Genomic DNA, 26,616 nt, shown 5'->3' on the forward strand with positions numbered 1-26,616 from the left:
GTGAGTTCCACCTTACGATAAGCGTGACTCTTCTACTTGCCAAATAATGAGCTATTAGCTTGCGGTTATGCTAACGATGGCGGATACGAAAGTATACTGTATGGCCGCAAGGTGCCTTTGAGACTTCTCCCATTTCACCCATTTTATTTATTGATTATTTATAAATTAACTGAAAAATTATCTTTTCGCTGACAGAGTGGACAACTGCAGGGTGGACATTTTTGGCTAATATTAGCATTTTATGATACGATAGTAGACCTTTACTTGACAACATGATCGAGTTTGCAAGTTCACCTTGTACTGTTTACAATATTTCAAATTTCAGATTCCCCAGCATATTTTTTCACCCTATCATGACAGGGTGGACAGATGCAAAATGTTCAATATCGTAGAAATAAGAGTATACACGCGTGATTTGTTTAATCAAACGTAAAATGTGGACAATGACATGATGTGTTTTTGATTTTGTGTCATTCAGTCACTTTTGGAGTAGTGTGGGGGACATGCCCAAATCGCAATGAGGGGGGAAAAAAAGGTGCATGATGAAATGAAGGTAACACATTTTAAAAGTCGTATCATTGTAGTTTTATCCATGCAAATGTTTGGCCGCTTATCCGAACATCTCAAGAGTTTTGTTATTCTGCTCCATTCTCATGTTGGACTAAGTGATTCTGACAAGGACACCAAAGTCATTTTAAAGCTCAATTTTGCAAGATGTGTACTGTATGAATGTTAAGATCAGACGGAATGCATAACGATCAAGAACGGCGATAGCGCAGACCTCTCTTCATCTTTTATGCATCATCCTTGATGACCAAATACAAGTCATTAGTCGTTTTAGTTTTGAATTAGAATTGGATGTGTACGTTGCGACGACTCCCGGTACCTCCTTGCACTCGAGTCTTCAATTTTTAATACCCTGGACAAATTTGGAGTGAAAATGAACGTGCTTAATAATGTGACCAGCAGAGGGCAGCAAAGATCTGCCACTCGCCGGCGCGCTAGACAAAATCATGCTCCCTCCTCACTGCACGTTCCTAATGGAGAACATTTGGGTTCACGGAGCCACGATTGCAACCATCAAAAATGGAACAACTGCGAAGCATTAGTCCACGCATCACAAGCACATGATTACAAAGCCACTCGCGTCACCGTGAGTCACCAAATCGCTCATAAATCCAGGAACTCTGTGACACGTACGCGCAAACACAAAGTAGCTTTTTGTTAGACTATCTTTTAACGATTTTGCCTGCGACTGGCTACCCCGACTCACCTTTCTAATGAATGGGTGACTCGCCGTGACTCCTAGTTGAGAAGGGGACACTCGTCAGATGCAGACCATTGTTGCCAAATGCGTCCGCGCTCAGGGAAAGAGTCATCGGTTGTCATCTGCTTTGTCACCCGCTTTAAAAGATGCTGAAAATGACAAGGAGTTCACAAGGAACAAAAACAAAAACGTGCTGTGTCACATCTAATCGAAACAGTAAATACATTCTGTACCTTGTGACTCATTTCGACATTCAAATCCGATTGGGCTATCTGAGAGGTACGCGGCGTGGATAAAAGTATTGGAACAGCTGGCCACAGCCAGACAAGTTCATTTCGGTGAACTCATTCACTGCCTTTGACAATTACAGAAATCGAAGGTTTATTGTTGTGACTTGGGCTGAGAGTGAATAAGTCAATTGAGTCGTCTTCTTGCACCACAGTCGATAGGTTCCAATCTCGGCAGTGGCCTTTCTGTGCGGGAAAAAAAAACCATTCCCTGAGCCACCTTGCCAAAATGAAACTCAGTTGTGAGATGAAAGTTCGTTGACAGGATGAAGTGGAAACTTTGAAATACTGGACATTCTTTCTTATCATGACTTCATACCAGCCAAGCGATGGAAGACTGTGAAATCTCACTTGCAACCAAACAAGCCTGACGAAATCTATACCCACTGGAGATTTTTTTTCTTTTTCTTAACTACAGCTGCAAAAACAACGGTGAACACTTGAGCCCCAACATCCGACAATATGACAGATGGCGCTGGACAGGCATTGATAAACTCTTTAAGTAACGGCACAGACACAGTTTGACCGGAATCGTGTTTAATAGTCAGAACCATTAAGAAACATTTACAGTACAATAGTCAAGATCAAACCTTGCTTGGTGTGCGTTCAATTAAAACAAAAAAAAAAATAAACGTTCACAAACGACAACAACGAAAAAGCCGCCTCTCACAGAGAGCTAAAGCATCAAATCAATGCCACACGCAATTTTTGTGGCATAAAGACTTCATTCTTCATACCTCAAACATGTCAGTTCTGGGTCTTAGTCTTAAATATTATCGTGAGCTTTTTTTCCCCATGTATTTTACCTCAAATAACAACAGCAGCATTACCGTACAGATGGGTTGACAAACAACCCTGCTGTGTCTTTTTGGAATGTTTCCCGTCCGGCATTTAGACCCTTCGTGGTGTTGCCGTGTCGAAACATGCAGCACTAATTGTTTCAAGAAAAAAAAAAATCTTGCTTATCTATAAACTGCGTCACCGGGGATTTATTTTCCTGTAAAACATAGCAGAGGAATTAACCACCTATACTTCACTCCCACACATTGTGAATGGACTCTCAACTGTTTGCACTGTATTAAAAAAAAACAAAAAACTGTAGGATTTAGCTTGAGTACCGGTACTCATTTGTAGAATAATTAAACAAAAAACAAACAAAAAAAAAAAAGCAGGAATACGTGGTGTGAATATTTGTGTGAATGCATAAAGTCTAAACAATGTATATGTACATACATGTTTATGCATTTTGTGAGTAATGAACAAGAGATTTGCACAAAAATCTAACTGGGTGAAGCAACTTTGCAAAAGACAAAAAAATTAAATAGCATGTGACAATTCTTTGTTGATTGATACTGAAGTATTTTGTATTACTGGCGGAGCTAGAGGGGGGCCCACGGGGGCACTGGCCCCTGACCTACAAAAAAAGTTTTATCTGTGTTTTCTGAATGAAAGTCAAGTTCCGCCACTGTTTTGTAGGGGCAATATACAGTTTTTGATACGAATCAAGATTCTGCTTATGTGAACCCCACAACAAAAAGTGCGCTTTCGTCGCTCTATCTGCTGTACAAACAAACAAACAAAAAAAATTGTCACCCGAGTGTGCCTCAAAAGATGTCTCATGAGAAAACGTGCGTTGTCATTTTGAGTTTAGGCGACGCCTCCCATCGGGATGCCGTTCTGCCGCTTCCTCTGCTGCCGACGCCTCCAGAGCAGAACAGCCAGCAAGACGAGCAGCAAGAGACCCAGAGCGCCTGCGATGAGCCCCGCTTTCAGAGCCACACTGCGCTCCTCGGGCCGGTACATCATACACGAGCCCCCGCTCTCCCCGGCGTCATTCAGCGCCGCCACGCAAACCTCGGAGACGTTCTCGACGGGCCCCACGCCGCCGCCGCGTCTCTCCTTCCCGAACCTTCGCCTCTCCGACCCGCCGACCGTCACCCTGTAGCCTTTCACGAAGGAGTGAGGGGCACACCAGCGCAGGACCACGTCGGAACCGTTCCAGGTCACCGTTTTCAGGAAAGGAGGCTGCGGTGCCACAAGGTGAGACGTCGATCCCGGACACAAGCAGTCATTGATCGCTGAGAGCTCAAAACAAGTCGGCTGGTCCTCCTCGCAGGGGTTGTATTCGCATCTCTTCGAGGTTCCTCCGTTTGACGATATGGTCTTAGTCGGAACCGTCGCGACTTCATCCTCATTGTCGTGATAGTCATCCGAGGGGAGCGCGAGGGCCTCGGGTCGTGTTTGATTGGCACCTGTCTCTTGTTCTGTTGTCGGCTGGGATGTGGAACCGCTGAAGAGAAGCAGGCAAATGACCATCAAGGGAACATGTCGGCTGGCAGCCATCACACGGCCTGGAGACGCTACAAAGAACAGATCATCAGGATCAATAAGTACTGTACTTATATATAGTCACATCTTGGACCCGATCGGGACCTTGCCAGTCCCCCCTCAGGGGTGGATTTTTTTTCTTCAGTGTTTTGTTTGATAGGATGGGCCCCTGCTGTGTGAATTTTAAGTTGATAAAAGGAGGGAAAATATTTTTTCTTTGCACCGAGCGGTCAAAACGGGTGTTGTATATAAGTGGCGGTGAAAATTACGGTAATTTTTTTTTACTTGTGTATTTTTATCAAAGTGCAGGATTTGAATCAGCACTTTCACCATTTTTTTTAATAAACGCACAGAGCCCATCTGTACTTCGGTACAGAGTGTCGGTACACTTGCCAACTCTGTCAAACAGTAATGGTTGAAAATTCCACCCGCCTTGCTTGTCAACTTACATCAGGGAAAAGAAGGATGTGGGAAAACATCAAAAACAAGTGGAAAAAAAAATTAGGATGTGACAAGAACGGTCGATTATGTTCCACCCCAGACAGAGCCCATCCTAGATGACTTTATGGTGCGAGGCGGAGTACACTATGGACTTGTCGCTCGCCAATTACAGGCTACATCGACACTTCCAGACAGTTGAGGGATGACAGTTTATCCTAAGAGGCATCTTGAAGGTAGCTTGGACAAAACCCAAGCGAGGACGACGAAAACATCTAATCGTGTCTTTGTATCTGCAAGGATTAGTCCTCACATGTTTAGCTGTCGCAGGCGGCTCGCACAAATTTAACATTCCAGACCGTGTTGCACAAGAGAGCTTCGGTGAATGCCTACACACACACACACCCATGCGGGACACAGTGTAGCCCAGTCAGCTGGATCCACTTACAGGAAAGCTCTCCGTGTGGAATTTTCACAATGAATCAAAACAAATACTGGTGTTTGATTGCGCAGGAAATTGATTGAAATTATCTGCCCAAGTGTACTTTTCGGCAAAGAGTGAAAATTGGTCAAATGTTGCGAGCGGGGGAAAATAACTTACTTGTTGCTTGCAGTGGTTGAAGCGCTTTCAGAAGCTCCTCACGCCGCTGTTGTGTCCTCCACTTGCTTCCTCACTTGCCTGCGTCTCCTTTATGTATTATTTCTCCTGCTCCTCTCCCGAATGACTGCAACCTCCCACACTCCCCCCCCGACCCCCCCCCCACTCTTTGGACCCTTCATGCACCCGCTCCACCTCCCTCGCCCTGTTAGAGTGAAATGAGTCTGCATGCTTTTAGAAATGTTTACTATCACTCGCAGTAGATGCAAAAAGTCAACACACCCTAGTTGTCGGGAAAATCAGCTTTGTAAAAATGTCTTATAGTCCATTGAACCCAAGGTTGAACTTTTAGGCCATATTTCCAAAAAGTATGCCAACCATACACGAGTTATCCGCAAAAGGAATTTGAGAGCAGTTTGAAAGAGCAGGCCCTGTTGGCCCAAAACCTTTGAGAAAGAAAACATTAGAAAAAGCCTACTAAAACAGCGATTTTTTTGGGAGGGGGGGGGGGTAAGCAGAGACACTTTAAATAGCAGCAGCTATGTTCTGACTCAGATTCAACGTGAGTTGAAATGCGATTTGTTGATTCTGAACACAACCACATCCCTATTTTGGGAAGGGTGTGCACACTTCTGCAACCACATTATTTGTACTCCCCCTCTTATGATGAGCTATAACCTTTATAATTTAATTGTGGGATAGGTTCTGAAATGATTACTCATGTTCTCATTGTTTATATCACAAAAAAAAAGCCTTTGGACAGGGGTGTGTAGACTTTTCTGCTCGGGCCAACAAAAACAATTCAGCACTGTTCCTTTCCTTTGCACTATTCACGTTTCAAAAAAACAAAACAAAAAATGTCTCGCTTGTTAATGAGCTCACATCGCTCTGAAAGGGAGGCTGGAAATGACAAAAATGCCTGCCATGATTTATCCACGAACGATTACTAAGTGCCTCCAGACTGCCGCTTACGCCTCGTTAGACTTCTCAGCTAAATAAAATGCATGACTTTGCATGGAAGGTCCCAAACAACGTGCAAACATAAACGGAATGTGGCTGAGGGACATCTGCTCACCAAAGACAGGAAATAAACCAGATCAGACTTGGATGATGCACAGCTACGCACATCACATGGGCCTCTTTTCTTATTCAGACTGGCTGGCTGGAAAGGGAGTCAAAGGAGGGAGGTGGGGAAATTCGGGGACATCAACGCCACTCACTCGAAGCGCAAACTTGGTATTTCTAAACAAATAGATAGAGCACACACCTCAAGAATTCCATCCATGTAACATCGCAAAATGATTCATTAAACTGTCCTCGTTTTCCCCTCCGTGGGACCAGTAAAAAACATCTGTCAAGTACCACAAAATTTTCTGGCAATGATCTGATCTGGGCTCGTATGAACACCGCTCCAAAAGTATTGGAACACCCCTTTGTTTCTGCTGTTCACATTTGAGTTGGACATCAAAAGATGAGACGAGCTCAGCACGATAGCTTGCCGGGGATGTATATCTGGATCGGACAAAAGCAAAAAACCCAAAACTGCAATGAAATGTTTCTTTTCTTACTTCGAGCACATGGTACTTGTTCGTGGGTTTTGCAGCCAAATGCGTGCAATAACCAAGTCAGTTTTTGCCCACCCTCTGTAGATGGGCGGGATGGTCCTGCATTTTCCCTTAAAACAGAATCAACAAGTGACGACTGTCGTATTTTCATGGACCGTAAGAAAAAAAACAGTGTACCGGTAAATTCACTTGGCGAGCCTGTCGACCTTGTGGTCTAAAGTTTCTGGGTTCAAATCCTAGCTCGGGCCTATTTCTGTGTTGTTTTCATATTCTTCCCAAGCTTGCATGCGTGTTATCCAGGTGTAGTTTCTTCCCACGTTCTAAAAACACATACATTAGGTTCACTGAGGACACAAAATCCCATTGGTCGGAATGTGTGAATGGTTGTTTGTTCATCTGTGCCCTCCATTTGAATGCCAACTCATCCGGTATACACTCTGACTGAAATCAGCTGCCAAGGTAGGCTCCAGAAACCCTGTGACCCTAAACAGGATAACGGTTTATGGAGTGGAATTCGCGTTTTATTGTTTCAAAACAATGCACAATTTGTAGTTACCGTTTGTGTCTAATACATTTTAATTGAACTGTAAATTTCATTTCATTTATAGTTAAGCGCAGTGTGGGTGTTCAAACTGTTCATATCTTACAGAAATGTGATTCTACTTTTATTGTTGTACTCCTAAATGAACGTTCCGAATATGTTCGGCCTCCGGAGCGGTCTACAACGTCCTCTGTCGTATTTAAGTAGGAACAACACCTTTTGTTGACGCTGTAGTTCTGTCAATTCAGCAACATGCTGAGGTCAATATTATTTAGACTTCGTGTTTCTCTGTGGATTGGTTATGACACTATTGATTATGTATGTTATTGCAATTTTGTTGATGTCATTTTGGCACATTTGGTTGTCCATAAAAGATTTTGCTGCAGCGTTTGACGTGTTGCGCGCTTTCGTCCAATCAGAGCGCATTACTAGTTGTGACGCCTTCTCATTGCGACGGACAAAATGCACTTCCGTAATTAGAGGTTGCGAACGAAGGGATCGGCACAGGGAGAAATGTGTACATCTTAGTCAATAACGCAGTTGAACTTTATTCCTACATATAAACGTCCGTAACCGTGTTCTCAAGAGTACATATTTGCACCATAGTTATAATTTTCAGGCTAATGCTAGCACGCGGATTTGGGCCCCGTTTAATCTCCGAGTGGTCTGCATTGTTTTGGTCAGTGACGTCAGACTAAGAGGTAATACCTGACTCTTACTATCCTTCGAGCATACCTGTTAGTTGTCCGTTTTGCTTATTAACACGACGTTGACTGTGTATTTTAGGCCACGCTAACTCAAGTAAAGCTATGGCTTCCAGGCGGGCAGGTTATACGAGCAGCGAGGATTCTCCTTCGTCAAATAGTGGCAACCGCAAAGCAAGTATCAACAACATTCCTGACAGGCCTGTGGTGGAATCCTGCTACGAGCGCAAACCAGACAAGGTTGTATACGGCAGCGTGAGTGTAACATCGCTGAAATCCCGCCTTGCACCGACCATTCAATCTGCCATGTCGGCTGCAGTTGATACTCTCCTGGGCGAAGTGGCGCTTGTGCTAAACGAGACTCATCAAGATTTGCTGCACAAGGAACAAGAAAATGAGAGGCTCAAAGTGCGCCTGGAAGTATCGGAGAGGGAGCTGAAGACGATGCAGGATTGTCTGTGCAGTGCTCAGAAGCTCATAGACCAGCTTCAGATCTCATACAGTGGCCCTCATAACATCGCTCAGTCGGTTTTCGCTTCATCGCTGTCCTCCATGCCGGCAGACGTGGACCGGGACCATCAAAACTCTCGAAACGGTGGAGCCGGCGTCGACTTGGGTCTCAGTGGTTCCATGGATAACTCGCTTCATGGGTTTGAGCCAAGAGATGACTACAAGATGTGCCCGCTGTCTATTCAACCCGATGGTTCTGTGACCAACCACGCTCTGGACTCCTTTGCGGCAGACACATCTCACATGTGCGCTGACGCCAACAGATCAGGTACGGCTTTTCTAGCATTCCTCCATGAGTTGCCGATGACTGCAATTGATGGGATAATTGGTAGAATACCCGCTTCAAAATATATTTGACAGAGGCATCCATCGTCATGCGTCACCGTACATTACATTTGAGACTAAAATCTTTCGTGCTCTTTGTGGTTCAGAGGCGAGGCCGTCTCAGGGACCGGGCGAAGCGGGCAGCTTTGAGATCAAAGTGGAGCAGGGACAAGCGACGAGCTCCAGTCAAAGCAACAGGAAGGACACAGTCGGTGTTGGCGAGCAGTCGTCGCACACCATGGGCTATGTTCAAGTTGGGGGTGGGGGAGATTCCCAGCGTACCTTCACCCAACCTCTGCGCCACCAAAGGCCTGTTCGAGAATGCGGCAGCGCCCCGCAGCAGCAAATGACGGACGGACAAAAGCCACCGGCGAGGACTTCGGGACCCGAACGGGGTCACGGTGTTTCACCGGGTAGAGCGCACGAGTCAGCGGGACCTTCGGGCGCTGACGCGGTCGTCGAGCCTTCCGGAGATCGCCCTCACCACTGCTTGGAGTGTGGAAAGACATTCCGTCTGATTTCCAGCCTGAAGAAGCACATCCGCATCCACACGGGAGAGAAGCCGTACCCTTGCAGCGTCTGCGGCCGCTGTTTCCGCGAATCGGGCGCCCTCAAGACTCACCTGCGGATCCACACCGGGGAGAAGCCGTACTCGTGCTCCGAGTGCGGCAACTGCTTCCGGCACTTAGACGGCCTGCGCAAACACCGGCGCACGCACACCGGAGAGAAGCCGTACGTGTGCGCCATCTGCGGCAAGCGCCTGAGCCGCCTGCAGCACCTCAAGCACCACCAGCTCATCCACACGGGGGAGAGGCCGTGCTGCTGCCCCTTCTGCAACCGCAGCTTCAAGGAGCCCGCCGCGCTGCGCAAGCACATCCGGACGCACCGCGAGGAGGGCGGCCACGTGGCAATCGCTGCCACCGCCGACGCCATCGATGACATGAACAACCTTCACCCGGCCGCGCCGTCCCCGCAAATGAGGTTTGAGGAGTGGGGGGCGGAAGAGGAGGAGAATGCGGTTGTCGACTGCGTGTAGAGACCTAATTACTCCGAAAACGTGGGTCTAAATTGAACGGTGGACAAAGAATCTGGAAGCTCTGAAAATTCCGTTTGGCACCACGGATGTTTCGAAAGACCAAAAAAATCTTTGCCCATATCAATCGCAACAGAAAAAAATGTATTTACAGGCCGAGTCAACCAATGTGGCGAAACCTTTTCCTTCAATGACACTTTTGATGTTGTGATTTGACTTTGAACAATAGTGAAGTGAGGAAAAGGGGAATTATTGGCAGCTGATTGTGGAGCTATAGTCAAGAACAAAAATCCATCCGTTCATTTTTCTATTGCACTTATCCTCATTAGGGTCACGGATGAGCTCAAGCCTCCATCGTGAAAAGAACTTGTGTGTGTGTGAACCTGTTTTTTGGTCCCCTGGCACTTTCCTATTTTATCTTCTTCTGTGTTGTTAATAGTTCGCATGAAGTTCACACAGCACCACTCGGAGCACACAGTATTGACTTGATCTGCTATGTGACAAAACCTGGAGCGGATATTAACCACCGTTTAAAAAAGAAATAAATACATTTGAAAGTGCCTTGCTTGATTTAAAAATGATCCGTCAGTGCTGCTACTGAATGTAATTCTCACGTGGCAGGACTCTGGTCATGAGCTGCACGTGTTTATGAAATTCTGGAATTAGATTTGACTGGCAACCATTTTAAGAAGAGTCATTCTTATTCCTAGTGACTCCAACAACTCTGGTCACGAATATGAAATGATTTTAAAACATGTAATGACTGTAAAGCTTACAGGGTACTTGAGGCATTATTTATTGATCATTACTTATCTTACCGACACCAGCCACAATATTAGACACACAAAATGTCTTCATGTAGACAATAATCAGCTGTGAGCAAATATGAAAGAGGCAAAATGACACATTGGCCAGCCTTTCTGATGCACTTTTTGTGAATATGGCTGTAAATGTGACTGTTGTATCTATTGATGGTTCTTGTCGATGTGCAGTAAAGCGTTTTTGTTTTGTTCATATTTAAAACGGATGTTTCTCCCATATAATCTCTGTCTTCAGCCTTCAAACAAAACAGCCCCAAATTATATCGCAATACATATCCTTGCCCCTTTGCTGTACTATATAACAAACTAAACTATAAGCATTGTATTAATCTTATCTTCGTGAAAGACGCTCCAAATGTGAAATGTTTGTCGTTGTATACGCACAGTGTGGTTTGCCAAGGTAGCTTTGCCTCGATAATGCTGTAGGTTTGCCCCCCCCCCCCTCCTGAACGACATTAACGGAGGCCTTTGCATGTAACCTGAAGATAAAAACAGGAAGTCCCTGTTCAACGTGCAATGGATTTTCTATGCTTCTGTGTTCAAACTGTCATGTACCCTCGCACCATAAATGTCACTGTACTAAAGGACCTTGTTTATATTTCAACTTTATTGGACAAACAATGGAATCACTCGATCTTTTTCATGGTTTTCATCTTGTTCTTTGTCGAGGTTTGTTGGTGGCGAGAAAATGTGCCTTTAATTTCCTTGACAAGTTGCTGCAGAGCGAGCCCGCAGGAGAAGCAAATTGAGACCTGAAAGGTACACACACTCAGCAGGTTGTTTTAAAACAATTAGATATTTTTATGTACACGTGTTCATTTTGCAGTTGAAGCGTATCATCACGAATTTCACCCGAGAACGTTTCAGTTTTTTGTGAAAAGCGTAACTTTAAACGGATCAAGCTTTTGTTTTTCTTTCACACTCCCCTCTGCTGGTTGGGATGTTGTACTGTCCCACTTGCCCTGATTGCGAAATCAGCATTGACCTGGGCTGAGACCCCTCACCCCCCCCGCAATACTGCGGACCAGCTTCAAGTTTTAACCTGTTGCCTCTTCCTCCCTTGAAACCTAAGTTTGTTTTTCTGCCCCTTTTTCCGAACCAGCCAGCCAATAAACAAAACATTACGGCCCAGCTTTGTTTTCGGCGAGATTGATATCAGAGCGGCCCTCGTTGCACTCTTCGCATGATGTCATTGCGTCACGACTGTGCTGCAGCCAGACAGAGGGTGGCCACACCCGAACACACAACCCAAATAACACTTAAGAAATGACAGCTGTGGTCGCAAACGCACGCAAACTGCTGGTGTGTTCCTTTGGTGTGGTTTGAAGGCTTAACGCGAAAAACGTGCCACCGTTTATGCATTGTAAATTCAATTTTAATGGGACTCCTTTGCACGTTGAAGATTTTCATAAGAGGTTTGCGTCGCTCAGCACAGCCTCGATGGCAGAATGGAATGCAGCAATCTACTTACCGGAGCGAATCAGCAAGTACTGTAATGTCACTTGGTTCATTTGTGATGTATTTCCACAAAATATTATAAACTGTCATTTCAAGCAAATTCGCAAAATGCCAATGAGAAGCATGCCTCTTCAAAAAAGAAAAAAACTAAACTAAAAAACATTTTAAATGGGGGTTACATCGCCACAATTTGAGAAGGACTCGCCTCATAACGTAATTACCCAAACGATTTTTTTAACATACTGTCACAATATCAATAAGTAATACCAATGTGCTTGCTCACTGCTCATTTGTGTTTTGGATTCTGTGTCAGCCCTCCCGGTTTTAATCTGCAAAAATGGAATCAAGGTCACTGGACTATTCTCATGTTAGGCTAACAATACGGGGGGGAAAATGCAAACTTCATTTAACAAACGGTGACCAACGCTATTTCAGCCCAATAGTCTCCTTGCTTTATTTTTTTCCTTTGCTACACAGTATCATTTTGATTTTTAGTATGCATTGCGTGTACATCGTAGGCTATTTATTTTTTGTGTCTGCGTGTCAGCAGTTAATGACGACAAAGAGAGATGTCAGAGTAGCCTGTGAACTCCATGGAATCATTTCCTCAGTGCCTGGAAAGTAAACACTTTTTGGGGGGGAGTGACTCACTTTCTCTATTTTTCTTTCTCTCTTTCTCATTGTGTCTCTCTCTCTTTCCCTTGTTGACCACATGAACCCAAATAGCGCCTTCCTCCCTTTGGGACCGCGGTGCACGTCCATACCAGACACACTTGACTTTTCCCAGGCATGAAAGTCGTGATTGTAATCATTTAAAGTGGGGGGGGGGGGGGGGGGGGGGCTGTCGACTGAGTGTATGCCATTGGGGTAACCGACTCGAATGAGTCTATTCTTTTTACCCTGAATGGCTGACGGTCATATTGTTTGCTGGTACGCTTGTTATAGGTTCTATATTTGGATTTCCATTTTTGGTTTGGAGCGTCTTACCCCATTTGGCGAACCCGCCTACTTACGAGATGCTGGGACAACATGTCTTGTTTACACTTGGATTGCTTATAACTTGGCACTGAATTTTAAATATGAAGATGACACGAATACAAACTATATGCCTGAGACTTTAGTCGTTTACACATTTTGTTCAGGATGATGTATTTGTAAACTTATGTTAAATAATAATTTAACATAAGCTTACATACGAACCCCTCAACTTACATATTGATTCCAAGAAATATCCAAGAGTGTAAAAGTATAAGTCTACACTGGTACTTTACCAAATAAATAGATATCCAGCATTAGATCTTGCAATTTTTATTAGTATACATTTAGTATTCAGTCAGCAAATACGTATCCAGAATTACATTTGATCACTGCTTTGATGAATTGCGCGGGTCAGTCTTGTAAGAGATTTTCTGACCGTCGAGCAAGGTTTGATATTGTTAGACGTGTGACGTAGAAGAAGCAGTATTGTGATGATTTGCTATTTCCAGCATCTGGAATGGAAGCTTAACTCGGCCTGTGGTGCGTTCAAGGCTTGCACGCGAGGTGGGAAAGAAACGCAGTCGCTGACTATCCAACTCGAAAAGCACTTTTCGGCTTCACCCCTACACCGCCTGCCTGGCCCGCTGCCAGTCTTTCTGCACGGAGGGCTGGCTCACTTCTCTTCCTCCTCCTCTCCTCCCTTTTCTTCCCTCCTTCTCCCCGAGTCGCACACGCACTCCCGGGAAGCAACAGGCGAAGAAGGAAGCGCTTGGAGAACTTTTTCGAGGGGGAACTTTCAGCCATGCCACGGTGCTCGCTTTTGCGGGTGGATCACCAACGCACGCCGGAGGAGTGATTTTGTTCCTTCTGGAGGAGGGAGGAGGGGGGGAAAGCCTACAAGGAGCTTCATTGTTGTCAATCGGCGAATAAAACGGATCGCCGCCGGCTGGTGGTTTCATGTGTCCGGCTGCGTGAGGGGGGTGGCACCGGAGGATGCCACGATGCCCTCGCTGATCTGCCGCGTGCTTCTCCTGTGGCTCAGCCTACACAGGCTGGCGCGGTGCACGGAGCGCTTGTCCACGCGTGAGCGTTTCAAAGTGGTCATCGCGCCGTTCATCTGCAAGCGGATTTGCCTGAAGGGTCAGTGCCAGGACCGCTGCGAGCAGGGCAACAACACCACGCTCATAGCGGAGAACGGCCAGGCGGGGGACACGCTTATCGGACAGGGCTTCAGGGTCGGTGAGTGGACAATCGGTTTGGATTTGGGGGGGGCGGGGGGGGGGGGTGATATAATTAGGCTGCTGGGATAAACGCCGAGGGGTGCCCCGATGATTTCAATTTGGATGTGCATCCGTCCAGGGCTCGTGGCGTTGTGAAAAAGTTCGAAACCCTCATTATCATCATCATCATCATCACACGTGGGGAGAGTAGACGCAAATTGTCAAAGTCACAAGAGGCCCACCAAATAATTTGCTTGAGTAGGGAGGTTTAATGGAAAAAAACGTAAGCACGTCAAGCAGACAAAAACATTTACGTGAGGGGAAATTCGTATGTTGCCCAACAATGTCTTTTAAATTGAAGCATCGAGCCAATTAAGGCAAATTCAGCCATGCGGAAACGTCTTGAGTGAAGATGATTTTTTGTTTGCACTTGTGAAACGGCTTAATAGACTCACCAGGCTGATATTATTTATCAAGGAGACTTTACATCTCATCAACTGCGTCGGATTGGCAGATATTTCGCATTTTATGCACAATCTGTGATTGGTCGTAATGTCATAATTTGTCGATCAATCAATGACGTCATTAATCAATCTGCAAAATAAGACATTCCAGGAAACACAATCTAATTGACTCAAGTGATGGTCTGAGCTACCATTGCTAACACTCTAAATGTTATTTAAATAGACATGCTAGTTTGGTCCATCTTCTGATTGGATCGGTGATTGGTTATTTTTTTAACCAAAACTAAAATGTTACCACTCAACTTTAAACAATGTTATTAGTGGCGTACCAAAACCTACCTTGGCGCCTTTCATAGACAAATGGCCTTTGTTTGAGAGATTTAATGAAACCGGGACAAAATGGCTCTCCAGAGCTGAAAGGCGATTGACGGAATAATTACACAACCCAACTCGCTGCCTGAAATGCAGACATGCAATACAAGAGCTGTATCAAAAACCTCTTTCGTGTGGTGTAGCAAAGCACTCCAACGTACTGGCAACGATTTCTGATCGTTTTAGCAAAATGTAATCACATTTTTACTTTACATTATTACTGACAAACTTACATTCTAAGGTGGGCAACTTTGCTGTTGTGAGAATTAGCTTTCCTGTATTTGGACCCCCCCGCCCCCCAAAGAGAGAGTATACAGAAGGATTTTCCCTTTTATCGAACCTCAACTTAAAGATTTGAGTAGAAACAGATTGCTTGCTTTGCTGGGCTAACTAACATAGTTGCCATAAATGTCAGTAATTCAGTAATTTATAGTTTCAACGTTTTCCAACTAAAAATTCTGTTTTGGGCCCAAAAAATACAAGTCGTGTGTGTGTGTATTTTTTTTTTTTTTAAGAATGTGGTTTGGGGGAGGAGACTTGCAATTGTTGCTGGAGAAGATCCTTATGTGTGCTGTGTGGGTAATATTGACCGCACACTATAAGAACAGTCAGAAAGGCACACGCTGATTCCCCCCCCCCCCCGCCTCATGAGATATGGGCTCTCTCAAATTCAAAAAGTCAGCTCAGATGTGATAACCAGGATGTGTGTTTTTTTTTTTTTTTTTTTTTTTAGATCCGGTTGATAAAAACTATTTGGTGGTGAAATGAGATGGAGTTCCCTTCACTGCGTCACATTTCCCTGGAAAAAGTTCCCATATCACACTTTAATTACTGAGCCAAGGCTCATTACATGGTACATAAATGCACTCTCAGACCCCCCCACCCCAAGAGAGTGGCTCAGCGTCTGGTTGGCGTGAGTGAGTCTTTCTCCGTTCCATCACACCAAATGTGGCCAGACGTGGAGCCTTACTGTCTACTTGACTTGTCCAGCCCACAACTGACTTCAGTCCTTACTTACTGTGCATATAGAACATGACCCCACCTCTCCCTCCCCCAGGCTCCTCCTCCCCTTCACACCCCCCCCCCCAAAAAAATGAAGTGATTCTGATTAGTTATCTCAGAATGTCCAATAGACCAGATAAAGGAACTCGTCCAAAAAAAAAAAAGAGCGGCTGGTGAGGCTGAGCCATAAATGATGGTCCAAGATAGCAGATGTTAAACATCACTCACGACGTTCTCTGATTCCGTCACGGTGATAAAATAGAGTCTAATATCGTAGTAAAATAAATACAAGTCTTGACATATTGAGTGACAAATGAAATTACCCTGAGAATTTGTATCTATGTGCTGATCAAAAAAAAAAAATCCCTTCTCTCCATCTGTTGAAGTCATTAGTGAGTGAACTTTTTGTGTTTCCATGACTATACGTTGCTGGAAATGAAACCACTTTGACTCCCTTTCAAAGAAGCAGTGTATATTCAGGGTCATGTTACAGACACACAAACGATCATTTTTTTCCTCGCCTTGAAGTCTCATTTTATTCAATGTCAAAAGTTCAAAATGATTTGTTTTTGTTTTCTCCCCTTGAGCCTTCGGTGTGTCTTGTATTCACAATTAGCCATAAAACAGCTCGCAACTGGCAAAAATGTTTGACCAAATATATGACATGATTTCTGTTATAAAGATGTATGCACACTTATGCAATCACATTATTTCCGTCCGCCCCCCCCCCCCCCGGCCCGCGTACTTTGTACAGATTGTACTTTACAATTGTTATACTGTAGCTCACGTGGAAAAAGTTTTGAAATGCCCTGCTTCCATTTTTTTTGTATCACATACACCTGCTGACATTTGAACAGGGGTGTGTAGACTTTTGTTATCCGCTGAAGCGGACTTGGCAGTGCACATTCCAGTCTTCTTCGACAATATTTTACTGAGCCGTGACTCCGTCACCGCATTCTTGTCATCAGTTGTCGTTCACTTGTCGGTTTTTTTTTCCTGTCACTGTTGGTTGAAAGCACAGGTGTCAAATTCAAGGCCTGGGGGCCAGATGTGGCCCGTCATATCATTTTAAGTGGCCCGTGAAAGCGAATCAACAGGAGAAACAAATAATGTAATTTGTGGTCAGCCTTAGCTTTGATGCTAACTTCAGAGCGTTCATCCCTTAGCTATTTTTATCATCAGCTCAACAATTCCTTTATTGTTTTCTCCAGAGAGCGCTTTGATTTACTAGCTTGTTGTGGCTTTTTAACCTGCAGACGAGTCTTCCAGTTGAGCATGTCACAGCGTTGCAGATTCATACATCCGATCTCCGGCTCCTCTTCTTTGATTTGTTTATGTCACATTATTGGAGCTTTCGTGTCAAATAATTCCGCCGTTTAAATTCCTGGAATAACTGGTGACTGTGAGACATTTGTTCTGGAAAGGTGGGAGCTGTTCTGCAAAGCACCTGCATCCTGGATTTATCAACACCCCCCCCCCCCAAAAAAAAGAGTGGAAAAATATGACTGAGTTTTTTGGCTCATGCGGCAGCCTCAAGGAGCATTTGGCTTCCTATGCCACACGAGATGCGTGTTGTTCTGCGTGAGCCCTGGAATGTGTGCGAGAGTGGACCGGTGGAAATTTCTCTCCCCTGTGTTAAATCGGCCACAGCTATAGCGGCAACAATATGAGGACTTTTCCATATTTGTGACGTGAGCTCAGCCTGACCAAAACTATTTGAGTGTGTGCATCGGTACAAAAACCCACAAAGCCTGGACAAAGATGACTTGGGCTGATTAATTTGGGCAGTGACTAAAAAAAACAATCATGCTAATTTGAAGGTTTGCCAGTAGATGAATATCACATCAATGTAGGGCTGCAGCTATCGAATAATAAAGATTAAAAAAAAATAATTTTTGCTTTTTTAAAGAACATTTCCACTTGATAATGAATAACAAACTGGTTTTCATTTTTCGGTAATCTACATTTGATGCCCTAAATTTAAACTGCGAAGCAGTACACTATTTTCCTCTGTAGAAACATGAGTGAGATTTTAGGCAAATCTCTCCCCATAGATTTTGGTTTATGAGATGAAGTGATATCAGAACCACAGTAGCGATTTTGCCTTCTCACACAACATATGAGTAAGCTTGGTTTGTTCAAAAGTCATCACTAGCAACGGCGACTGTGTCAGCATGGCAGCCATGATCCGCTGGTTCTCGCCAAACTATATAGTGTATGGCGCCCATATACTATATATGGGGCACTTGCTAACAGAGTAGCCGCAGCTAAAATCTGGTAACAGGCGTCGTACAATACACTGTTAGCGTAATGAAATTGTCTTTTTTTTTTTTTTTTTCGATTGAATTGAAGTATCAGGACAACACTGTGTTGTTGACATCGCTAACAACAGTTTGTGACAGTTATCGAAACGCCCCAAATACAGTCTGGCAGGTGATTGGCAGTGTGTTTACAATCATGCGTAGCATGAACATTTGTTGCTGGGGTTACGTTTACTATTATTATGTGAGCAACTGTGCATATGATAATTCTCTATTCCATTGTTGGCTTCCCAAATTAAATCCAGTCGACGCCCAAAGTGTTTCGTAACTAGCAGAGAAAGTTTGACTCAGAGAATATCATGTAATTCCTTGTCATGGCCTCCACATCAAAAGCATGCGCGTTGTCATCGCACCGCAGGAAAAAAGACGCAAGCATCACTATTGATTATGTCAGGACTGAAAGAAGGACCCCATCCTGTTGTACTCCGTCTACCTGCCAAGTGCATTTCTTAGGTCATTATTCAAATTGTGAGGAGGTGTACTTTTTTTGGGGGGGGGGGGGGACCCTGAATTCAACTTGGCGCAGCGATCTTGTTGCGTGCTATCGTCCACAAAGAGAGACAAAGTTATTTTGTGCTGGCCAGACCAAGTATCCAACATTCATTGGCTTAAGTTTATTAGCCTGTGACTCCATCTGCTTTGGTTCCTTTTTATTTGGCTCGATGTTAGACAGAAAAAGCTCTGGGGAGGCACCTCTCAATCAGCTATTTAAACAATGCCAGGACTACACATGAGTCTTTAGACACTATTTAGGAGCATATAGTCAACTAAGGAAATGGGATCCAATGCCCATCTATAGCCTACCAGCCTTCTACTAAGAGTGTGTCCAAATATTTTCATGTAGTCTGTCATCTCCTCATCAGCCTCAATGGTAGCTGCCTACCTTTTTTCTTTCTTTCTGTCTGTCTGTCTTTCAATATTTCGCACTACAGATTCTTATCGTGACAGGATGTTGACCAGTTATGTCACAGTCTGGGCTGCTTATTGCTGAAAGTGGACCTCATCATCATTAGTTGAAATGGCTATTCTGGGAAGTTCCCATGTGGTTCTCTATTTTGAGTGAATGACAGTAGTAGCCTGCAGTTTGTTTTGCTTCCCTCCCCGTTCCCCGCCACAGCACAGGTCAGAGGTCCATGGGAGTTTGAAAATGTCCACATGTTCCGTTAAATGCCGTCGCGTTTGCTTTCTGCCTAGTGGCTTGATTTATTTTAGCCTGAAGCCCACCCCACAGACTCCATGCTCGCTTTTGGTTTGGGAAAGGCACTCAAACACGCTCACGGTCAAGTTTGGGATGATGTACATGAAGTACTTTTCTTTTCTTTTGATGTGGCCTGCGTTTTATTTCACGTGTAATTAGGACTCTGTCACAATATTGTTTCCGCTGCCTCTTTGCTTGTCACTAAATTTACTCGATCCGCCGAAGAATTCAAGATTACCTAATGAATTGTATAGAAAGATTATTAGTCATTATTATAATTAAATGTAGTGTATTTATTGACAAATCTGTCAATAATTTAACTACAACAAGGACTTTGTGACATAATTTTTTTTTTAATATTCAGGTTAGTTGTAGTGTTACTTTTTAAAAGTGACGGTGTGTAAAATGTTTTTTTTTCTTCAATGTTCATTGTTTTACAAATACTGTACACAAATTTCAATAAGTCAACTCACACGTCATTTTTTTTAAAGATGTAATTGTAGGTGAAGTAATCGTTAATTATATTACACTCGGCGCGCCTCCTATACAGGAGGCTGCCATGTTTCACCGCCATCTTTCGGCTACGGAAACCCGAAGGAGACAAACATCATGTATAAAAAAATGTACTTACTTCTTTACTTGAGAGAATAGTAGAAGTCGTTTGAGAAAAGAAATTGCTGGTCTCTCTGAGGCACCGTAGTGCCTGTGCTTCAAAATGCTCGAGCTTGGGTCATTGCATTCTATTACCTGATCACTAGATGGCACTAAATTCTATACACTGTACCTTTTTAAAGGGGAAAACAAGTCAAAATTTTTTCTTTACAATGACAGGTCCTATAGAGCCCCACTCGCCGAAACACGACATTCTGGTTAATATTGCATTGTGGAATATGAATTAAGCAGCAAAATCCACCAGTTTTCTTGCAGGTTGCTTTTGTCTTTGCGTCAGTTTAAGCGCAACGAAAAACTTGAAACCTAACCGGGAACTGAACACACGCTACCTGCACCGTAGTCAGGTGAATGTCCCGTCATGGCATCAGCGACTAAAGTCTGTTGTGCACCAGACAATACATTCCCTGAATCGAAACATTCCCTGTTATACAGGGAGACCACCCCTGTGAGTCATTTCAAATCAAATTCCTCCCAGTCATCACTTTCTACAAAAAGAAACTGTAAAAAGAGCCAGACACTTGAATGGGCCATGAAGCATTGCAGTAAAATAATGTTTGGAAAACAAAGCAGCAATTTGGGTTGTTTTTCTGGGGCAATGTCACAAGGCAACACTGTGCATGTTTGCGCGAGCATGTGCGCCCAAGTGTGCTCGGTGTTCAAACGCTGTTTATCGACCTGCAAGTCAAACAAACAACCTTCTTTACCATCCTTAGCACTCTCCTCCTATTTGCCCGGTCGGGGTCGGGGGGGAGAATGGGAGCAGTTATTTAAAGCCGGTCGGAGGAATGCGTGCGCCGGGACTGCCGCCATCGCGCGGGACCCTGTAGCTGTAGCGATTAGCCAGGGTAAACAGAATAACACGGCTTCTGCCAGAGCTGCTGCCATGCTCTTAGACTGTGCTGCAATTCACAAACCTTGAAGCTGACGCGTTCACCATTACGGACTGTTATCTTACTGAATAACATCTGTGCTGGGAATTATGAGCATTTCCAGGCGACAGAAGTGGCAGAAGCATGTTGTTTAAGCGCTAGCTAGCGTTGGTTTAACTTTTATGCTAACAGAACCGACCGCACTGCTGCTAAAGTTGTGGAGTGAAGAACAAAACATTTAAAATCAGGAAATGTTAGCAAATGAAATATACAACTTTCCTGTTTAGGGCTTTTCAGATTTTGACAGATGTAGGGAGTCAAAGTAAGAAGTCAGAACAAAAAATACGCGAGTACAGATACCTGGAAAATTTACTTACTGAAGTATTTGTACGTTGGTACTTCCCAATACTGCCTTTCTGTCAGTCGATGACAGAAAGGTCCTTTATGTTTTGGTCAATTAATACTATGCACGAACATTTGATATTCACTTTAAATGTATTGATGGACATCCATAAAAAGAAACAAAGTCAAACAATCGCTTGAAAATTGTATTACACAATACTTAGTGACCTTTTTTCATCTTACACTTGACAAATATTCCATATATTTTCAAAAAAGTAGAATAAAACTAAGAAACCTGCTCAAAACGAAATAAAAACTAGCCATATGGAAAAAATCCATAAGTATCCTAAGGCTGTGTTTGGATAACATACGATGAGGTCACCCAAAGATTCTGGTAGCTGATGGAGCCCAGAGAGGTTTGTGGTGGGAGCAGAGATTTTAGTGTATTGAAAAGGTAGTGATTATGTCATTTACTGCCAATGTCTGGCTCAGCCTTACCGGCCTGACTGCTGCAAGAGGCGGTCTGATTGCAAAAACAAAGGCTGTGAACTCCATTGGTGCTTTGAGATATGAATTTATTTTGTTCCGTTCTCAAATCACCTTTCCCCATTCAGATGAATAGGAAAGCCAGAAATCCAGTGCGGCCTTTCCCCCAAAACCAACAAAGATGTTCGTCTTGTGATGAGGAAAATAGCGCTCTATATTATTATACTTAACATATATTGCAGCTGTGGTGAAAGCACTATATAAATAAAAATATATTGTATTTTGTATATCGTAATAACATAAATAGAATGTAAAGAATTTAAGTTTGTACATCATGAGTCGTTGCGGCTCCTTTACCACCGGGTGGCAGTAATGTGAACAAAGAGCATCACTCAACGGATTTATTTAGGAATCTGCAGTCATCGTAGTTTTTTTTTTCCGCCGAGGATAAAGAATATATGCATGCGAATACTGTTATATTGTTGCTCTACATTTATTGGTGTATTGTCTGTGTTCAAATATCCGCTCCTTAAAAGGCTCAATACTATTCATTAGCCTGTCTCTAACGTTTCCCCGTTATGTGTTAGCATTATCCTCACAAACTGAACACAGCTACGTGTTTTTTTTAAACTACACATTTAATTTTCTTCGTCTTATGTTATGTTGTTTTGTTCATAGAACCCTTGAACGATGTCGCTTCGTCTTACTGTTTTTATGCACCCAGTCATTGCGACATGTTTAATCTGTGTGGAGAAAAGTGTGCACACCGGTGCCAGCAGCGCCATTCAGAGTTCAAGTGGCTCCAAACCAACTACAGACTGTAGAAGGACAAGATGATGACAGCTTTTGTCCCATGCAAAAGTGCTAGTATGACGCCTTTGGACAGATGCTTTGAGCTTTATGAGAGGATAGACTCAAGCAGTTGCAGTGCTTTCCAATAAAGGTGGTTAGCTTAGCCTAGCATTATGACTGCAAACAGAGAGAAAACAGTCAGTCCCCCCCCCTTGAGTACTTTTAAAGCTCATTAGGGCTATATCTGTTCTGTTTCATTCATCCGGAGCTTACGTGCCAAACTATTTCCTCCGAAGGGACAGCCCCAGTGCATTATCACTGTGTGTGTCCGTGTGTATGTGTGTGTACAAAAATAGAGCAGCTGTTTTCTACTGTCACACTTTGACCATAGCAGTTTAGACAACTGGTCTTCGGGTCATGTTTAACCACTAGTTCACCGTGCTGTCATAACATTCAACCACTAAAACACTTTTTTTGTGCGTTCAGGAATGCAAATAAAAAAGGACAACAATTTAGGTGTCAGTCGGTTTCGGCTCTGTTGCTCGGTCCAAATGTTATGTTGTTGCATAGAATGTCCCCGAAATTCTGGCAACGTATTCTGAAATGATTCGATCTCTCAACTTACTGCGTCACGCTTTACCGTAATCGCCGCTGTGCGTTTTAGTGAGCGGTGCGTCCGCATCGCAGGCCAACAATATGAAAAACGACACCAGTGGAAACACGCAGAGCCGAAATGTGCGCGCGTGCGTTTGCCATGTGCAAAAGTGTGCAATGGAGCTCAGAAAGAGAAACAGTGTTTATATTTAATCTGCGTGTGGGTTGGTTGGTTCCGAAAGGCCCGTGAATCACAGAGAAAGTGACTCAACCGGCGTCATTATTATTTCACAGTCTGATTCCTTTGATTGGGGGCGTGGCTAATGCTTGTTTGTGGCACGGCGGGTGTGGAGGGGACACATCAGGTCGTTGTGTGCGTGCGTATGTTTGCTGCAGTCTGCTGTACGTGCAACTAATTTTTTTTAAACTCTGTTTTTGTGGTGTGTAATTTGTTGTTTTTGGGCGGGAAGGGTGCGGCTGTGGCTGGAATGACGTGGGGGGGGGGGCGTTTGCGTTATGATGATGCGTCATCGAGAGACGCCATCGAGTGGGTGGTCGCGTCACGGGCCACTCGTAGGGAAAACCTGGTTTTCTTTTTTTTTTCTATCCGGTCTCTTTTTTGCTTTCTTTCTATCTTTCTTTTCTCTGTTTGTTTCCTTGCTCCTTGTCCTTCTTTTTCTTCTTAGTAACTCCTTGTCTCTATATCCCCCGTCCTTCTTTTTGTTCGTCTTGCTTGTCTCCCTGCCCTCCGTTGGACTTGCCGTCTTCTTCCGTCACTTGCTTTCCTTCTTCTCCGCCGTCTTCTCTCTTTCGCCCCTTCCCGACTTCCTCCTCACTTGTTCTTTTCTCCTGCTTCCCCCCCCCCTTTCCCATCTTCCTCGATACCTGTTCTTTCTCATGTTTCGTCTTTTTTGCTCTCGTCTCCGCTTCCTTTGTTTTCCACGCACCCTCTCTTCCATTTCTCCCCCCCCCCAATTCTTTGCCTCTGCCTTTCCTTCCGTCATCCCTTCCTTTTCTTCCAGCAGGCCAAAATCTCATGTTCATTTCCATGCACGTACAGGGTTTCAGTTTTATGGCTGTGGAATGCAACTGCGTCGTTTCAAATTGAAGAGACAGGTCATCACAAGCTCTAAATATCACATCATTTTCTTTCTTAGGCGTCTCTTGACTTGAATCCCTCACACTACCGCACGCCGCATACGTCATTTTTCCAATGGCACGTTATCTCTCCCCCCACATTTTAACATAACCTGCCACAAGCATTTTAAAGAGAGTGTTTCCCTTATAGATGTCCCGAAGCACATGAGAAAACCCTTTACTGTCAGGCCTGTGAAAATCCTACATTTCCTCTCTTGCCAGAGCATGACAACACTTTTAATGGCTTAACAGAAACCACATGCACAACAGCGGCATGGACATATGAAGGTGGAGAAGGGGCGAGTTGCAACTGCAGTCTTGTAATCTCTTTCCATTGTCGGGGCTTTGTGGAAAAAGTCAATAATTGACCTCTCGTGCCGCCGTCACGCCGTCCGTACGGCCGCCGTCCTGCCTCCTGCTATCGTACCATCGCGTCGCTCAAACGAGCAGTGCATTTGATTTTTAATAACACCCCCCCCCCCCTCCCCACCACCCTCTCCCCGTCTCTGGAATGTGTTGGATCCTTCAAGACAAAGGCGTGGTACGCGCCCAGAACGGCTTGTCTCCCAGACCGAAAGAAGCTTACTGATGACTTAATGAGCATGGGAGGATCATAAACTCCGTGCTGATGAAGGGAAAGTCTTCTCAAGATGTAAGCAATTTTGGTCTTTTTTCTCTTAGCGGGCCATGCATATGCAGCTAACACCCTGCATTCCATCGGCAGGGAAAACCAGAAAGCGTTTCTCCCTTTTGTCACCACTATGTCAAGTGATGATCCACTCCATAAAATGTAAATCATAAAGGATAATCATCAATGTGTCAGTCCTGCAGCCCTGAGGAACCACAAGGCAAAATCCAATTAGCAGTGTAATATAGACAAGATGTTTAACTTGGAAACTTTTTTTTTTCCTGCTTAATAAAGTTGCTGACAGTCAACTGGATTTGAAAGATTTACACAGTATTTGAACCACAAGTGGTTGCTACTGTACTTTGGGGTGAAGGACATTAATGGGGAATGCAGTTACGCACGCAGGCATCTAACTGTACACTTTCACCAAAGTGCAGTGGGTATAAAACGTCTGCACCACAATCGTCAAAATGTCAGATTGTATCGTAGAATTATTGGTGCATCTGGAAGAAAATGAAGAACAGTCGATAATGGATGGAAACCAAAGTCCAATTCACTTGAAGGGCCTGTACCCCACATTTGAGTAATACGACCTTGACCCGCTGGATAACCTTTTCATCTCCCTTTGAGTTTCATGAACCTGACATTGATCCTGACTCTGCTATCTTCAGAGAACTCCCTCCGTTCTGGACTTTTTGCAGTCAGACCGGGCTCCCCGCTCCACTCTTGCCGAGTACAGCCTCTGTGGCTTTGTGTGGGATCGTGTGACATTGTGTAACATTTCGGGAGGGGGAGAAAAACAAAAAACAAAGACGGTCTTTGGTTTGCTTCTGTTATCGCCATTTTCCTCCCCCGCGTCTTTCCCAGTTCCCAAATTGGATGCAAAGTGCAGCCGCAACCCCACTGTGGAGCTCTTATGTCAGAGGATGTCTGGTAAAGATGACTCCTGTGTGTGTGTGTGTGTGTGTGTGTGCTCTTCATCTACTTCCTGTCATTCATGCAGCATGTCGCTGCCTGCATGGCGGTTTTGCACCGTCACCTTGTGTTAAGTGTGCGCGCATGTCAAAAAATCCAGTGAGGTGGCATTTTTAAATGAAAACATTTTGGTAGGTCACATCGCAGAAACATTGTAGCCTTCTCTTTTCGTGTTTGAAATTGTCCTTCCTCTTCCAATGGCAGTGTTTGTGATTTACGATGGAACGTTACAACTAAGATCGTAATAACTATTAAATCGCATTAGTACAAATCAAGAGCTCCTAAAACACCTTCCCGTGCATAAACACCTTCTTTATTCTGCTCAGTAAATAAGTGCAAATTCATTTCACAGCAATAATAGTTTTGGACTTTTGGGCAGTTTTCTCACAATAAGTCTTTCCAACATGCTGGCTGACTTTTTTTTATTGAGACCCTTTCAGAATTGTTGCCTTTTGTCTTTCTCATGCTGAGGATGTCCCCGCTGTGTTTAAAGTGATCCAGGCCCATAATTACCCCTCAGTCCAGACTCGCTGGCAGTGCGCCCCTAATTGTTTCCATGTGGATGCTTTCCTCTTTGTCTTGGTGTTGTTTGAATGCAATTTGTTACCAGCGAAAAGAAAACACTACTTAGTACACGTGTAGTGGTGAGGAGCTGTGAATCTGAAACTGCCAAAAGCTCTTCCGTTTCTCCT

At 44.2% G+C, this 26,616-nt stretch overlaps 3 protein-coding genes across 5 annotated transcripts in view; 2 read left to right on the forward strand and 1 right to left on the reverse strand.

The window, feature by feature from the left end:
• Window positions 1–2,074: 2,074 nt before the first annotated feature.
• LOC147193948 (LRRN4 C-terminal-like protein) lies at window positions 2,075–3,897 on the reverse strand. Its single transcript, XM_086130750.1, has one exon. The coding sequence runs from the start codon at window positions 3,895–3,897 to the stop codon at window positions 3,202–3,204; it is 696 nt and encodes a 231-aa protein (XP_085986876.1). The 3' UTR covers window positions 2,075–3,201.
• A 3,588-nt stretch (window positions 3,898–7,485) lies between these two features.
• Window positions 7,486–10,155, forward strand: LOC147193949 (uncharacterized). The gene is made up of 3 exons (XM_086131915.1): window positions 7,486–7,725; window positions 7,811–8,506; window positions 8,670–10,155. The coding sequence occupies exons 2-3, from the start codon at window positions 7,834–7,836 to the stop codon at window positions 9,596–9,598; spliced, it is 1,602 nt and encodes a 533-aa protein (XP_085988041.1). The 5' UTR covers window positions 7,486–7,725; window positions 7,811–7,833; the 3' UTR covers window positions 9,599–10,155.
• A 3,412-nt stretch (window positions 10,156–13,567) lies between these two features.
• Window positions 13,568–26,616, forward strand: part of ltbp3 (latent transforming growth factor beta binding protein 3) — a 28,912-nt gene continuing 15,863 nt past the window's right edge. The window contains exon 1 of one of the 3 annotated variants that reach the window (XM_086131465.1): window positions 13,568–14,091. In XM_086131465.1, coding sequence (XP_085987591.1) covers window positions 13,854–14,091 — 238 coding nt within the window. In that variant the 5' untranslated portion in view covers window positions 13,568–13,853. The remainder of the gene's footprint in view (window positions 14,092–26,616) is intronic. The other 2 variants (XM_086131464.1, XM_086131463.1) reach the window with 2 other exon arrangements.

This window comes from Hippocampus guttulatus, chromosome 15 (genome assembly GCF_054856545.1).
Source record: "Hippocampus guttulatus isolate MCC_2025c chromosome 15, RoL_Hgut_1.0, whole genome shotgun sequence".
NCBI classification, from domain to species: domain Eukaryota; kingdom Metazoa; phylum Chordata; class Actinopteri; order Syngnathiformes; family Syngnathidae; genus Hippocampus; species Hippocampus guttulatus.

Coding starts and splice junctions, on each gene's coding strand:
- LOC147193948 (XM_086130750.1), bottom strand. CDS start 3,897: ATGGCTGCCAGCCGACATGTTCCCTTGATGGTCATTTGCCTGCTTCTC.
- LOC147193949 (XM_086131915.1), top strand. CDS start 7,834: ATGGCTTCCAGGCGGGCAGGTTATACGAGCAGCGAGGATTCTCCTTCG. Junction 8,507..8,669: donor CGCTGACGCCAACAGATCAG/GTACGGCTTTTC, acceptor TTTGTGGTTCAG/AGGCGAGGCCGTCTCAGGGA.